Source organism: Periplaneta americana, chromosome 16 (genome assembly GCF_040183065.1).
Source record: "Periplaneta americana isolate PAMFEO1 chromosome 16, P.americana_PAMFEO1_priV1, whole genome shotgun sequence".
Lineage (NCBI taxonomy): Eukaryota > Metazoa > Arthropoda > Insecta > Blattodea > Blattidae > Periplaneta > Periplaneta americana.
This window is the reverse complement of record NC_091132.1, coordinates 164,204,102-164,221,835: the sequence shown is the minus strand read 5'-3', so window position 1 is coordinate 164,221,835 and position 17,734 is coordinate 164,204,102. Positions and strand designations below refer to the sequence as shown.

At 36.1% G+C, this 17,734-nt stretch overlaps 1 protein-coding gene and 1 long non-coding RNA gene across 7 annotated transcripts in view; one reads left to right on the top strand and one right to left on the bottom strand.

Annotated features, from left to right (window-relative positions):
• Nucleotides 1–17,734, bottom strand: part of LOC138691745 (uncharacterized) — a 400,261-nt gene that overhangs the window by 127,256 nt on the left and 255,271 nt on the right. The gene's annotated exons all lie outside the window — the stretch shown is intronic.
• Nucleotides 1–17,734, top strand: part of LOC138691740 (zinc finger protein 239-like) — a 77,927-nt gene that overhangs the window by 39,257 nt on the left and 20,936 nt on the right. For 2 of the 6 annotated variants that reach the window (XM_069814052.1, XM_069814059.1), the window contains one exon: nucleotides 11,641–11,738. In XM_069814052.1, the coding sequence (XP_069670153.1) occupies nucleotides 11,641–11,738 (98 nt within the window). Of the gene's footprint in view, nucleotides 1–52; nucleotides 5,127–8,944; nucleotides 9,577–10,504; nucleotides 10,627–11,640; nucleotides 11,739–17,734 lie in introns of those variants that run through there. The other 4 variants (XM_069814058.1, XM_069814057.1, XM_069814054.1 and 1 more) reach the window with 3 other exon arrangements.

Below are 17,734 nucleotides of genomic sequence, written 5' to 3'. Positions count from 1 at the left end.
TTCTGCCCTGAGGATCGCAATATCCACTAACGGGGGATGTTTTTTGTTACAGCGTTGTGTACACTGACAGGATTCGAACACATCAAGAGAAACACACATGTCTGGCAAACTGTGTCTCTGAGAACTCATCATCCGACAGTGCACCTTATTCAGAGATTTACGATCACTTGCGTAGAAAGGATAATTTGCATTCACAGTCTTGTGGTCACACCGACAAACGGACATTCAAATGCGATGTCTGTGGAAAATGTTTCTTTAAATTGTTTTGCCTTAGAAATCATATACTTACACACAGAAGCGAAAAGCCTTTCAAATGCAATACCTGTGGGAAAATGTTCACACAACTTAGTTATCTCAGAACTCATGAACGCACACACACTGGGGAAAAGCCATACAAATGCTGTACTTGTGGGAAAGATTTCGCGCAGTCCGGAAATCTCAAAATTCACATACGGACACATACGGGCGAAAGGCCATTTAAATGCGTCGAGTGTGGGAAAATGTTTTCAACTTCGAGTGAGCTTAAAGTTCATGTACGTACGCACACTGGCGAAAGACCATTTAAATGCGACATTTGTGCGAAAGCTTTCTCCATATCGGCCGGCCTTAAGATCCATATGCGCACTCACTCTAACGTAAAGCCATTCAAATGCGATATCTGTGGGAAAACTTTCTCACAGTCCGGCGTTCTTACAACTCACCTACGCACGCATTCTGGCGAAAAGCCATTCAAATGCTTAATTTGTGGGAAAACTTTTCCATACTCGGGCTCTCTCTCGAACCATATTCGCACGCATAGAGGCAAACAGCATTTGAAATTCAATACCTAAGGGGAAAATATTATTGGAATCTGCCTTTCTTAGGCCCGTAACGCACTTGCAGAGTTTTCGCCAGTGAGAAATGTGTTGCGAGAAAATTAAAAAAATCATAACATGGATTCAAATGGACGTCCACACACTGGAAGTGATTTTCGTTCCAGGCGAAAACCTCGCGCGAGTTTGTTGCTGGAATCGGTAGCTCAGCGAATTTTCTTGACACATTTATCAAAGATGTTTGACATTTATACTCTTTATGACGATTGAATGTAGAAGAAGATATCACAGGTGGCGATGAATTGTATTGTTTTTATTTGAAAATCAGCAAAGATGACTGATATTTGCAGTCAGAAACTTATCGAACTTGTACGATGTCACCCGTAGGCCTATTTATGTGATACACGGAATGAAAACTATAAAAACACGTAACTTAAAGAAGAAATCTGGAGACAAGTATCAGATTATCTCAAAATAAATAGGGCTATATTTTATTTTCATGAGATTTAATAGTATTGATTAAACATATGAAATAATGTGTCTATATGTCTTAACAGATTACGTAATTTTAATCAGAATATAGCAAAGAATTCTGTCTTCTCATGAATGGCAAAAAAAAAAACTGTGGTCCATTGAACCTGAAATAACGCCTAAACGTATCATCATTCAAATCGAAACCATTGTCCAAAACTCGCCCTTATTTTCGTAAGATACAATGTGATTTTCAGATATTTCTGGCTTTAATTTTAGGCCTACTTTTTCTTTTCATTAACAAAATATGTTCATGTAACTGCAATTCCTCATCATTTGAATACTCAGATTCAACATAGCATTCGTACGTAATTTGTAAGTACTACAATATACGTAAATACATAACCTATAATATTTCCTCCAACGAGTGATTATTATATTCAGAAAAATGCTTTCTGCATGAGGGCAGTGCATAGATGATCATACCAAGATGTGATCTGTGATAGCGAGAACTCGCCAAGTGTGTGGAGGAAGGCTCTTCGCCTCTTTCGCGCAACACATTTCTCGCTAGCGAAAACTCTTTAAGTGTGTTACGGGCCTTAGAAACCATTTGCGCGTCCACGGGCGAAAATATATTCAAATGCGATACTTGTTGGTAGGGTTCGTGGAAATTTGGAGGATTTAGAATTCCTAAATGCATGGACACGGACAGATATTTATTCAAATGCCATACCTGTGGGAAATGCTTCTCAGAGTCATAATCTCTCAAAATCCTTACACGCAATCACAGTCCGAATATCATAGAAATGCAATACCTGAGACAAAATTTTCAAGTACCGAATATATTATAACATACGTATTTCATGCAAATAGGTGGAAAAACTTTCAAATGCTATACTCGTGAAAACACTTTTCAACATGAAGGAAAATCTCGCAGCCAATTTCCGCGCATTTGTGCAACCACTATTGGAAGTACTTCTCACAGACAAGGACTCTTAAAATCCATGCACCTAATTACTTTCTGCAGTGCGAAATGAATGGGAAATATTTATCTATATGAGGATCTTGATGCCATAAGCTCTATTATGGAAATTAAAGCAAATGTCAGATAATCTATGGCGAATCCTCGGCGTCATCTCGCCAAATATCTCGCTATCACCAATCCCATCGACGCTAAATAACCTTGTAGTTGATACAGCATAGTTAAATAACCAAGTAAAAAAAACAACCATACAATTTGTGATAATGAATTGCTAAATTAATTATAATTAAACACCGCATTTCTAAGCAAAATGCATATTCTTTTCCACGCTTTTAAAGGTCAGCAGTAAGGTTATACTTTGTAAGACACACCTAGATCAGCAATTTTAACTATGTTTGTTGGTGCTTTTATTTTATTGGGTTATTTTACGACGCTGTATCAACATCTAGGTTATTTAGCGTCTGAATGATATGAAGGTGATAATGCCGGTGAAATGAGTTCTGGGTCAACACCAAAAGTTACCCATTGGTGCTAATAAATGCTTACGTCGCAGGAAAACGTTTTTGCTTACTTATTTTATGATTTTTAATTAAAACAGCATATTTTACCCAAAACTGTAATTTTTTTAATTTCATATTTCACTCATTTATCACTGATTCCGTGTTTTTAATTGGCTAATAAGAAAATTAACTTCAGTCGAATGTGTAAGAAAATGCTAGGGTATGATCCAGTATGTTGTGAAATAATACTGAGTAGTTCTAATTAGGAGAGAACCTTGTGATTTCCCGCCAGATTCTGCAACTAGGCAGGTCAATTCGTTTTCGCGTTTTCAGAATTATGTCATGTGAATAGATGGTGAATCCTCTAGTTTTTTTTTAGTAGGTTATTTTACGACGCTTTATCAACAGCTTAGGTTATTTAGCGTCTGAATGACATGAAGGTGATAATGCGGGTGAAATGAGTCCGGGGTCCAGCACCGAAAGTTACCCAGCATTTGCTCATATTGGGTTGAGGGGAAAACCCCGGAAAAAACCTCAACCAAGTAACTTGCCCCGACCGGGAATCGAACCCGGGCCACCTGGTTTCGCAGCCAGACGCGCTGACCGTTACTCCACAGGTGTGGAAATCCTCTAGTTCCAAGATGCAGTGTGCAAGTTGTGCAACACGTGTTGGTCAATTAAGTGTGTCAGATTGCTCCTTGTTGTAGATAAGGAATGCCATCCACAAAAACCTCTCGATCAGCATTCTTAGGCAAATGAATAAATAAGCTTGGAAGTAATAATTTCAGTGAGGATGGCAGTGTCTTATTTCGTTTGATGTGTGAAAAGGGTGTTTCTGCGAAGAAAAAATGACAATGTGCAGCCTATTAATACAACGCGCCATAAGGAGACGTTTAGTAATAAATTTAAGTTAAACCAGCAAGTGATTAAAAGCAATGTGGGTGAACAATTGAGTTCTAGTGAATCATTTTTTCAAAGAATTGTTTTTATGATTAGCGGGTTTCGACATTCCGTTGTGGAATTTGAATAATGTGCAGCTTCGGGTACCTTTAGAAAAATACACAAACAAAAGGGTGCGGGCCGAATCTACATTGCGCAAAAATTATATGCCACAGTGTTTTCAAGAACTAATTTGTGAAACACAAAAACATGTGGACACAATGTGTTTTCTGATTTCAGCGAAATCAAAAACTGATTCTTGTCCATTTCAACAATTTCATAAGGATTCTTTTTGCATGCAAATCTTACTACAGTATGTAATTTCCTATCCTCTGAGAAATTGTTTATACTCTTAAATAGACAAGATGCTATTTCATTGGAACCCCTCTTCACCATACCTTCTTGCAAGCAATAACAATAAACTTTATTTGACTGTAAAATTATATATGACCATTTACCTTTTATAAAACAGGGATTTTGCATTAACTGAAGGATAATAAATAACATACCCTCTAAGTCGAAATTAACAAAATGCACCTTGCTTTCCAGAGCTCTCTTCTTTGCATCATCCATATATTTTCTGGCAAGATCTTTGTTCTTCAAGTGTCGATGGTGGTCCTTTCTTTTTCTTCATCATTCATGTTTTATAAATATAGCAAGCATAGCACATATCTTTCTTGCGTGGAAGGAAAACAATATTGAAGTTGGTTCATAGTATTTGCCCGTAGAGCCACTTCTTTTCATACGTATACTTGTCCTGGTTACATTAGTCCACATATAGGTCATGCATATTTTATATGGACTATTTCGTTTATATGACGTGATTCCATTTTCGGCCAGTGAAGTGTAACGAAATTTTGAATTTCAACCAATCACTGTCATATATCGCGATAATTTATGCAGCTCGATTTATCACAATCAATTTATCACATGGTCGTCCTTTTGTATAGTCAGTGTCGCCAACCAACTGTTCCCACGTAAATCTATGAGCATTGACTAAATAAAGTGCGAAATCCTACTTCCACATCTACATCTTCATATTCTAATTCCATGTTCATTGTGTCTAAAGAAAATAACACTCCCTCATAAAAATTGTTCATTTAATTAATGTATTAATCAGGTTATTTGTAGTTATACTATAAAATGTGTAAATTAAATTTTGATATCAGCAGATAATGAAAATGTATTTCTGTTATAACAAGAGAAAAGCGCAGTACATGAAATTAAAATTTCTAAACCTGTATTTCGCTTTTCTCAATTGGCATTACTGAATAACATTCAATTTCTTTATTTCAGTAATCGTTATTCATCTATTTCGACTTTACAGTGTCTGAATGGGTAAAGTATTCATAATTATACATACAATTATTAACATTTTGTGAGAGAATTTTAGGGATTATTTACATTTTTATTTTATTCACGAAATAGTTCTAATAAATGTCACTCTTGTCACGTTACTATAGTAACAGGTTATCACTTAAATATTCCTTTTCTGAATCTCTCCTGCAGTAATGAGAAGGGACTGGAGGAAATAAGTTTGTGTTCACGTATTATTTCCCTTGCGTCATCTGTTCTTATGTTCGGAAGCATGTCTTTGGCCTTTTCTTTTTCAGATTCACAGTATTTCTTTTCCTTAAGGCTGTCCTTACAAACATTTCACTCACATTTAGTTTTGCTCTAAAAAATCTTTGACACACTTGAATGCGATTGTCATCTTTAAAAAGATAATAGTTCAATGTATTTTGTCTACGTGTGTTAGATGATACAGTAGTTCTCTGAGTACGTTTTGGTACCTACAATATCAATTAAAGAAATAGGCCTAATTAGAAGGTGGAACCGGTGTACTTTAGCAATCAATGTATGCAAGCATTGACTATAGCTTTTACACACTCGGTACTGGGCACACACTGAGGACATAAACAAAGTACAGTCTGGTTATGAATGAAAATAAAGTACATGAATACACACCAGTACCTTATATATGCAAGGTTCCGTCTTCTTCGGTTTCGTTACCGGCATTACAATGAACAACAAAATACATCCGAAGATTTGCGAACTGAAACGTCCTGCGGCGATCTAGGCCTAATAGAGAGGCGTTGTTTGCCAACATTAACCAAATTCCAGAAAGACGAGAAAATTTTCGGTCGACTTTCTTCATCAAAATATATTGTAAAATTTCTTGGAGGCTGTGATTTAATAATTTACCTGGTTTCAGAATATATCTTCTTCATTTTTTTGTTCATCGTGTACTAAGTTTAATTAAGGAATTTCTCCAAGTATAGAATTCAATTTCGTTCTAGTCCTCTCTTGATCAGAATTAAGTTCAGGTTTACTTTTCACGTTGCTAGGAACTGAGACAGCCATTGTCGGCCCCATAATGAAAAGATTTGTTTTAGAACTGATGGCCATTTTAGCAAAATAGTAACATTATACTTTATACTAATAATTATTATCGTAATATATTGTGTTAGCAGAAGACAGTTAAGACATTGTCTTTCAACGTAACTTCCTTGTGTAATACTACAAAAATAATAAGTACCTTCTTTTGAAATAACTTAATAGATATAAATTTAAATGGTAGTAACTTATATTTTATATTTACTTATTGGAAAACCCATATAAGGATAGCATCCTCTCTTCCCTACTTATACATTTTCATGTTACTAATGTTACAGTATATCACAAGCAAAATTAATTTAACTACTCTCTGTCTTCAGAGGAAATACAGCTTAACTAATGAAAATAGATTGGACAAGAAAAATAATACAGATGCCAGCTGCATAATAAAACGCGCGAAACTGTAACATGTTAATGACAGAATAGAGCAGCCATGGCGAGAACGTGACTCGCGAGACATTGTGGCTCGCAGTGACAGCTGTGCATTTCGCTTGTTTCTAACTTCCAGCAACTCCAACCCTCTCACTCACTGGAGTCAAACTCCATTCCATTTGTATTTGTCTCTGACCTGCGAGTGGCATACATAATATGTCTCTCTCGAAACCATGTACGAAAGTTCCAAGTAGGATGGAAGGACGCATTTTTTTGCTGTCAATATAATGAGAATATTAAATGTATGATTTGTTCACAAGTATTACGAGGAAAACGGTTGTATAACATAAAACGGCATTATACTACATGTTACTGATGAAACATTAAAAGATTAAGTGTTATTGTTGTTCTTATCATCATCATCATTATCATCTCTGTACGTCGACCCTTTTTCAGTAGTTGTACGAATAATGCGGTTAGCTCTTCAATTTGAACTCACGGATTTACTATGTGATGTCAAATGAAAAGTAGATGTAAGTAGTTGACAAATGTTGAACTTTCAAATCTTTGCCAAAAAATAAATATCCGAAGCTTCGTTCTTTCGCTTGCTCTGTTGAAGCCATGTTCGCTACAACTTACGTTTGTGAAAAATTATTTCCAACAATTAAAATAGTAAAAATCAAATTTAGATCACGACTGACAGACAAATACTTTCGTGATCAACTACGACTGGCAGTAAGTGACATAATTCTTGATTCTGAAACTTCGTCGCAGAGACATTCAGAAGACAGTTAATTTTAGGTTGTGATATTGTTCATTTATTGTTCATTTCTTTCTTCGTTACACGTACTAAACATTAGTTTGTAGCCTTGTACTGTATAAAATTATATTTAAGTGCTTGACGTAAGGAAAATTAAAATCCGTTAATAAGTCAGACAGTTGCTTCACTTCCCCTTCGGATGTCCGCCTCCCTCTATAGGTGCTATGCACGTTGCGGGTTACACAGTGGCTCGGCGCACGATTACATTTTCGCCACCGCTGGAATAGAGTAACGATCAATACGCTAATATTTCGTGAGCTATCTCAGTCCTTGATTTTAGAAGCAATGGACCGTAACTTGATATGCGGTAGTAAGGCTAACAGAAATAAAATAAACTCAATTACGCTGCATGTTAATTTAAAAGAATATATTATTTATCATACACTTACACTGTTCGCAGTAAACGTAATGCAATGCAATCTAATCCAAAGAGTCTCGAATATTAAATGGGGTATTTAGCAATTTTTTGTATTTATGCTATCCTGGTCCTAAGATGGCGATAGTTCTACGCGTTGCACTGTTTCACTAGTACTGGCTTCCCTACTCCAAGTATTCATGGAAGTTACGTCTGCTACTAATAGTACTATCAGTAAGAAGGAATTTATAAGCTCTCGACCTATTTGGTACTACGTACACTGCCATCTGTTTTGTTTATAGATTTTTCTCATAGAAATAGTCGTAATAATTCTACAGATAGGTCATTTTGACTGTTTATTTGTAACTTGGCTTAATGGCTAATGTATCGGACAAATTGGACCGTATCCCAACGTTGGCAGTGATGAGTAAATAGAAAGTAATGTAGCTGGTATAATATATAATCAGAGTGTAATTGTAGATATGTATGTAAGCTATGTAAAGACGAAGAAGAGGAAGAGAAAACGTGAGAAGAGAAATATAGGAGTAAAGGGAAAAAAGTAAGTACTGGTATAGAAGAAAGAGAGATTTAAGAGTATAACTGTAATTAAATACTCATTTTTCGGTAGTAGTGTCACCATCAATGACATGATACTTTTTCATCGTATCTTTAAAATTACCGAAAACTTATAGCCTATTCTTTCCAAAAGGTGAATTTATTGGTTCAATGTGGGATTTTGGGGAATAATACTGGTGCCTGCCATAGGTAGAAAAAAATTTAAGAAAATAGCCAAAAAGAGATGACATCTATAAATTAAGAATTACATTTCAGAAGAGGCATAAAGTTAAAAGAAGATAAAGTACCGGTACATACAATATATTCTAGTTTAGTGGAGAGTGGATTACGGAACATGAAACTAATTGGTAAGTAGAATGTAAGAATTATCTTGTCAACATAACCACATTGAATTTTTCTTATTTTACATATACGGTACTATATTACCGGTATTATTATTATTATTATTATTATTATTATTATTATTATTATTATTATTATTATTATTATTATTATTTTAAATATGCAAGCAGTTCCACAGTCTCCTTGATGAACTTCATTTATTCATCGAGCTATACAGGTTGCCAACAACAAGGCACATCAACTGCAGAATTAGAGCAGATGATGTGGATGAATTATTATTATTATTTTAATCAAGATAGTTAAAGTAGTTGCGTTAATATTTTGCTTTCATCTGTATTAGATATATTGAGTGGGTCTTACTTGTTTTTAAATTTTGACAGATATCCAGGTGAGAGACTGGCGGGGATACAATTTACGTGTTGGTCACCCTGGGAGCTAAAAGGTTTTATAATTAATGCGTTGCTTGTTCCTTAAGCCTACTTGTTTTCTCGCACGTTTTAGACTATCAGCGTACCTTTCAAATCATTAAGTCTATAGCATTACATTATATGGTGCACTTTTACGAGTAATACATTCTATGTGCGTTTTCCACTTCAAGTGATTATCCAATTCTAAACTAAGAAACTTTATGCTTGTAGATTCTTTGAGATGAGTTCCATTTAATCGAATACTGTAGGAAACCTGAGCACTATTGTGTGTACTAAATTTGACTGCACTGATTTTATCAACATGAAGTGCTAGTTTATTTGCATGGAACCATTTATTCATTAGATTCAGCACTGTATTGGAAGTGGTTATAAAATGATCGTATTGTTTGCTTCAAATAATCACACTTGTATCATCCGCAAATAAAAGTACATGAGATAAATTGTTTATGGTCAAGGCTAAATCATTAATATAAACTAGAAGCAACAATGGACCTAAAATTGACCCCTGCGGATCACCATGTTTAATATTTATAAATTCTGAATAAATTCTACCTGAGACACGCATATCAAACACATATGCAAGTAAGTATTTTCCACTCTTCACTCATTAAAAAGATTGTAGCATTATTCAGATAAATTGAAGCAGACGCTTGTACAGACTCTTATGCCACATTTCGAGTATTGTGACGCTTTATTTAGTGATCTTAGGGTGAATTTATCCCATTAACTACAACATGTTGATAATGCGTGTGTTCGTTTCATTTGTAATGTCCGCTACTACGATCACATTTCGTCTTCTTTCAGTAAATGAGAGTAGAAAATTACATTCCCATCTCTCTTATACCCAATTTTGCACACATCTGCACCCTCTTACTTATTTATCCGATTCCACAATCTTTCTCGCTATCATAACTTAAATACTCGGTCAGAATATGATAACACGCTAGAAATACCACTCCACACATCATCTCTTTATTCATCATCTTTCACCGTTGCCAATTCTCGTCATTGGAATTCTCTGCCGCTTGAAGTCAAGGGCTGCCGAACTTCAATTTCTTTTAAAAGTAAATTAGAAAAATATCTTATGGTGTGTTGCCAGACCTAACGCGTTGCAAACATTTAATGCAATGTATTCCACTGTATTTATTTTTATTTTTTGTTTCTTATTTTTATTGTGTAATCATGTAGCTCAGTCGGTTAAGGCGCTTGCTTTCCGGTCTGAAGTTGCGCTCAGGCGCGGGTTCGATCCCCGCTTGGGCTGATTACCTGGTTGAGTTTTTTTTCTCAGGTTTTCCTCAACCGTAAAGTAAATGCCAGGTAATCAATGGCGAATCGTCGGCCTCATGTAGCCAAATACCATCTCGCTATGACCAATCTCATCGACGCTAAATAACCTAGTAGTTGATACAGCGTTATTAAGTAACCTACTTAACAAAAATACAATACAGAAAATCATTCACGGCATTCTTGATATTTGTGCGTGCTCGGGCTGCTGTTACGAAAGTGTCCTGTTTTAAAGTTGTGCTAATGTTGTATGCCAGGAATATTTAACAATAACTCTCAAAACAAATATCTACAACATTAATTTGTACATAAATGTCAACATATTGCCGCACTGATTTCCATTTACTTGTAAGTTACATGGTCTCTTGTTTAGGTACCTGTCTATAACGAATATACCATCGATTATTACTCTTAGCGTTTGTAGGTGGATTACGTGTTTAATTGTGACTCTTTGTAGTTGTTGATTGTTTTTTTCTGTTAATTAGTTTTAATATATAGTTGAATCTTAATGTTTCAGGTATGTCATAGACTTAGTTTTTTCTCGTGTTTCTTGTTTAGTGATGTTTTTATGGTGAATGTGAGTGACTGAATTTCTTTAGCTGTACCGGTAATTGGTTTTCTGTGAGTAGATGTTCAGATGTTAATGTACGTGAGGTTATGACGTCATGGTGTGTTCTATATTGTTAATACCGGGTGTTTCAATCGATTTGCGGTAACACTTTCTTATGTCCCAGCCACTAATGATTAGATAAATATAAAACACCCTGATAATTCCTTGGATTTAAAGTATTGAGTAGTACAAATTGACGTGATCACTGGGAGAGCTGTAAGCCCACCCAACCCGCCCTAAATACGTACCTTACTTATTTACGAAAATCGTCGTGCGTGTTACTTATATACGAAAATCGTCGTGCGTGAACGAATAATATCGTCATATCTTTAATGTAACAGTGGGTTTTAGTGTTGCCAACTTAGTAATAATATCCACACCTAACCTAAACTTCCTCATAATCCTACACACCTAATCAAACCAAACCTAACCTATCACATAATAAAAAACCTAATCAAACCTAACCAAACCTGTCATAGTAACATTCATCACATTTAGTATCATTTCCGAAAAAAGCTACACTATACTCTTTCTTTGCTTCATTGGATTGTGTCATGTGCATACAGTCATGAAGAAGTTGTTTCTCGTAGAGCGAGTTATATGTTCCACGTAAATATCGTTGATTACTTATATGGATCTTAACATAGTAGGTTATTTTCGCCTCAAAAGCTCATATTTTGTAACAACGAGATAATTCGTTTTCAGAACAGCTTATGTTCTGCAAATCAATGTCAATTTCTTTATTCTTTCAGTTGTGATGGATGTGATCAAGACGGAACTCGAAGTCGACCCACTGGCTCTAGAAACAAGTGACGACACAGATGAGGAAGAGAAGAAATGTATATTAGAGGTATATTATAAGTTATTCTATCTGTTTTGTTCTAGCGACATTTATCATTTAGCTACTTTATGACAGAAGGTATACACTCATCAAATTATAGTCAACAGACTTAGTCAGATTATATAGATAGCGTTTTTACAATGTCACAATTAATAGAAAAGCATACAGAATTTAATATTCCAACTTTATCACCCACACTACGTAATTTATATATAGACAATGTCACAAGAGAATGGCAGCATACTTTAAATAAGGATTTTACTATATACAAAACCCCTTTGAACACACTATTATTTGCGAATGATCAGCTGCTATTAGCCAAACCGGAGGATGATTTACAAAGAGCTGTATTTTCACTGAGTAATGCTGCAAAGAAATATAACCTAAAGATGTCCATAAACAAAAGAAAAATTTTGCCATTTCAAGGGAAGTATCCCATCAGAACGAAGATTGTAATAGATAATAAAATATTGGAACAAACTAACTCCTTTAATTACCGGTACCTGGGTTGCAATCTTTCATTTACAGAATCAAGTGATGCAGGGAATAAAATTCTGAAGTTCCAAAAGATGATAGGAACAATTAAATGCACAATACCTGAAAAGGCTAGAGTGGACACGATATTAAAATTTTATAAAACATTAGCTGTACCAATTTTGTTGTATGGTGTGCAAATGTGGGCCCTCACTAAAAGACAGGAAAGAAGACTAGAAGCCGCTGAGATGGATATCCATAGACCTTTAACACGACACACACTATTAGATCATATTCGAAACGAAGATATCCGTAAACAATTAAACGTTGAATGCATAACAGACAAAATCGAGAATTATAGATTGAATTGGCTAAGACACGTTGAAGGAATGGACAACGGACGACTACCAATAAGAATGTGGACATACAAACCAGTAGGACGAAGAACACCTGGAAGACCTAGAAAACGATGTAGAGACCAGATAAGTCCTGGAGATGGAATGGGTCATTAGGTCCAAACATTGAAGTTTATGATGACGATGACTTAGTCAGACTAATAGCCTAGAGAACCTACTCTCCTTTGCTGTGGAGTAACGGTCAGCGCGTCTGGCCGCGAAACCAGGTGGCCTGGGTTCGAACCCCGGTCGAGACAAGTTACCTGGTTGACGTTTTTTCCGGGGTTTTCCCTCAACCCAATATGATCAAATGCTGGGTAACTTTCGGTGTTGGACCCCAGACTCATTTCACCGGCATTATCACCTTTATATCATTCAGACGGTAAATAACCTAGATGTTGATACAGCATAGTAAAATAACCCAATAAAATAAAACCCTACTCTCCTTTGTCATCATACCGCATAGTTTTGTGTATCTTTCACGTATAAACACGTGAGAGTTGATCACATCTTCTAATTTAGCATAGAGTTTACAGTAACATTTATTCCAAGTTTATGTTATAAACCATTCATACTTTCTCATTTTTCACATGTCTAATGCAGTACATTATAGTCCCGTCACTCTAATTTCCGGCAGCCAATCGCATTGCAGGTCGGCTACATTTAAACGTGTGTGTCTTGTGATTCGCTAATGAAGACGTTATTCATTTTTTAAGGCTCCATAAATACTTATTATATTCGCCCGCCATTTTGGCTCTTTCGTTGGCGTTCGCAGAAAGCACACGAAGACGTTATTTGCCGCTCAAACATTTGATGAATTACAGTGCGTTTGATTTATTATCATAGGAGCTACGACATGATAATGTTTAACGGTGTGGCAAATAGATTCCTCGTATGGTAGCTCGGCAACGAAAGAATAAAAATGGCGAACGATACTACCTACCTAGACTTTATAGAGCCTTCACTTCCTAAGACGTAAGCAAAGAGGAGGAGTCACGCCGGGAGTAAACTGTTTACTGGATCAACACATAACACATTGGGTCGCACTGTAACTTATAAGATTAATATGTGATTGATTACGTGAGTTGCCTATGATTTTCTGACACTGCTGTCTGTCATTTTAGTAATGATCATTTGTAGTTCCTGTGGAAAATTTATCTACACGTTTGACCGCAAATTTACATGTTAAGTAGTTGCAACACTATGAGTATAATAGACTAAGCAACTTAGGAGTACAGGGTGGACCGCTGAATGTACCTAATTCCAGTTGTATGTGACTGGTAAACAGTTGAAGATAGAAACCTACAGCAATGTTTATATGAAAGGAAAACTCAATAAGTTTCGATAATATGCACATCACCATATCTCTACATGAGCTCCAGCTGTCACTGAAGATATCGAGGCGATGAACGATTTCTTGCCAAGCATATTGGAGCATGTCTTCTGGAATGCTCTCAATAGCCTCTATGATGCGCTCCCGAAGATCACGAACGTCTCTGACTGGGATGGCGTACACTTTATCTTTGACGTAGCCCCAGAGAAGATATCTAGCTGTGTTAAATCTGGAGATCAGCACCGAGATGGTCTTATCATCTTATTGGCGAATTCCACTCGTTTGGGTTTGTCATCCGGCTCTAGACGTTGCATTAACTGCACTTTGTATGCATATAATTTGAGACAATTGTGGACAATTCGTTGCAATGTTGATTTTGGTACTTGAAGTTCCCGCGAAGCTCTTCTTAATGACTTCCGCGGGCTTTGCTCATATGCAGCTTGAACATTTGCAACCATTTCGTCGGATGTTCTACGACTACCACCATGCTTCTTCAACACCAATCTTGTAGCTAAAAATGTATCGTGCCATTTTTTAAAGCTTTTAGCAGTTGGAGCATCATGGTTAAACACTCACCGATACTCCCTTTGAACTCTAACAATTGATTTAAACTCCGCACACCACAACACAGTTTGCGCTTTCATCTGCGGTGTCGCCATTTTGACAATTGATATAATCTAGGAAAATAAACCGTATCTGCGCACCATCTACCGACAGGATTCGAAACTTGTTGAGTTTTCCTTTCATATAAACCTTACCGTAAAGTTCTATCTTCCACCGTTCACCAGTCACATACAATTGAAATTAGGGGCATTTGAGCAGTCCACCCTGCATATTAATTATAAGTAACAGCTTCTGCTCATGGTGTTCATGTCTTTGTCACAGTACTGCATGACATCTTGACTGCGTTGAATTTCGTAATGCTTTGTGTTCAGTGCTCTTCTCTTTAATAAGTGTCATTTTTCACGTAGTTTGTCTTTTTATAAATTGTAATGGAGTCAGCGTAGGATTAAATGCATCACACCAGTTTATTCCTGTGAATTTTTAGTGCCATTTCGTACGTATGTCATTCCCTTAACATTCAATAAATTTGACTTCACTCAATACAGAGGACGTCAAGATGGCGGCCATGTTTTTGTATTGTGGTATCTTACACAAGACAGTCATCCCTTGTAATGTCACTCTCTGTCCAGATTGTTGATTATCTTCTCGATGTGAAGCATAGGGATCTCTTCTGAGTAACGACTTTGTCTCTGTATTTCCACCTGATTAAAAATTAGCTTGAAATTGACATACAAAACAGAAAAGACAACATTAGAGACTGAAGAAGATAAGAGTACATAATTTAAATTTAATAGCTCAGAAATATTCAATGGAAATATCCATTAACAAAACAAAAATAATGGCCTTTTGTGGTAAATTCCCAATATCAAGCAAAATTTGTTTAAATAACACAATTTTGGAAATAGTTAATGAGTTTAATAATTTAGGATATAAACTTTCATTTGTTGAAAATTTGGATTTATCAGAGAAAATTGTAAAATTCAACAAATCAATGGGCATCATTAATAGAGTTTTAAAACCTTAATTAGTATAAAAATCACTCGTACTCGTCTTTATCAAATAATAGCTCGACCTGTCTCATGTTATGGGAGTGAAGCGTGGACTATAAGGACAAGAGATGAAAGCAGACTAACAGCTTGCGAGATGAGATTCATGCGCCAAACAGTTGGTTACACTAAATGGGATCGAAAGAAAAATGAAGATATCCTTCAAGAACTTAATGTGTCATCAATACTGGACTATATCTCCAGATATCAGTTAAACTGGAAGGAACACGTCTCAAGAATGGTTTCATCCAGGATCCCTAAGGCAATGATGAAGTATCATCCAAATGAGAAACAGTCACTTGGTCAACCTATGAAAAGATGGCAAGAAAATCGCTTTTTCAGGCCGTAACAGTTCTTTTGGGACTAGTACTTGGCATGAAGATAATAGTGTGTTTATTAGCATTTACATTCTGTTGTTGAGTCCTGCACCCTGGCGTCGTGATCTAAGGCATCCTACCTAGGACTCGCGTTACGGAATGCGCGTTGGTTCGAGTCCTCATTGGGGAAGAAATTTTCTCAAGAAATTTCAGCCAGAGTATGGGACCAGTGCCCACCCAACATCGTGATGCAGTTGGGGAGCTACGATAGGTAGTGAAATCCGGTTGCGAAAGCCCGCTATAACAGATCCCCCAACAGACATCCTGCTAACCACACGATATCTCCATTCTGATTGGATGATCGTCCACCTCTGCATCGGGATGTGAACGTGAGGCCAGCAGCCGCCTGATCGGTCTGGACCCTTCAAGGGCTGTAGCACAACAGATTATTATTATTATTATTATTATTATTATTATTATTATTATTATTCTCTCGTTGAAGTTCTGGTGTTAATATGTGTTACGCTGTTGTTCCTTTGTGTTGACATGGCGAAGGAGCTTCATTGAATGTGGCAATAATGATCTGCTATTCTCTCTCAGTTTGTCTTATAATTTTTCTGCTTTCTGTACATTCTGTAAGTTAACAGTCCTATTGTTTCTGCAGTTGAAGGAATATATTCATTCTGAATTCTATACCTATGCACGTATGTATGTATGTGCGTGAGCTCGTGTTTGTGTGTGTCTGTGACTGCATGTACGTGTACGAATATGTATATGTAATTCTGACCATTATTTGGTAATTGGAGAATTAAGAGGAAGACTATCAGTAGCCAAGCGAGTAGAGCATCAAGGTAATATTAGTAGATTCAATATTCTGAAATTAAAGAACGAGAATAATAAGCAACGTTATGAGGTCGATATTTCAAATAGGCTTGCTGCTTTAGCTGAGAAAGAGTTAGACGTTAATAGCGTGTGGGAGAATATCCGAGATAATATCAAATTTGCAGCTGAGCAGAGCATAGGTTATTATGAAACTAAGAAAAGGAAACCATGGTTTGGTGAAGATTGTTCCATTGTAGTAGATAGAAGGAAACAGCAAAATTGAAATTATTACATGATCCAATTGAATAGAATAGAGATAATTATTTCAATGAAAGATGGGAAGCAAGTCGTATACTTAGGAATAAAAAGAGAGGTTACTTGAAGGAAAAACTAAATGAGGTAGAAACAAATAGTAAGAATAAAAACATTCGAGATTTATATAAGGGTATAAAGGAATTTAAAAACGAATATCAGGGAAGGGTAAACTTGATCAAGGATGAGAATGGTGTCTTGCTTGCAGACTCTCATTCAGTCCTGAACAGATGGAAGAACTAGTTTGGACAACTACTAAATATATATATAGGCCCAATAGAAAGGATCAGGACGAAATTTAAATAGAAACTGCTGAGCCATTTATACCCGTACCCACACTTTCAGAAGTCGAAATTGCGATAGAAAATCTGAAAAAGTACAAGTCTCCAGGTGTCGATCAAATTCCAGCAGAATTAATATAAGAGAGCGGAAGCTCATTACCTAAGTAAGTTTATAAGCTTGTACTTGCAGTTTGGGAAAAGGAAATTGTACCAGAACAATGGAAGGAGTCCATAATTGTACCTATTTTGTAAGAATGGAGACAAGACTAACTGTAGTAACTTTCGAGGAGTATCACTTTTTCTTCACGTCCTGCAAAATTTTGTGGAATATCCTTTTGAGAAGATTAACAGCATATGTAGATGAAATTATTGTGGTTCTTCAGTGTGGTTTTAGGCGTAATAAATAAGATTTTTTGTATTCGACAGATATTGGAAAAAAAAAAATGGTAGTATAAGGGTAC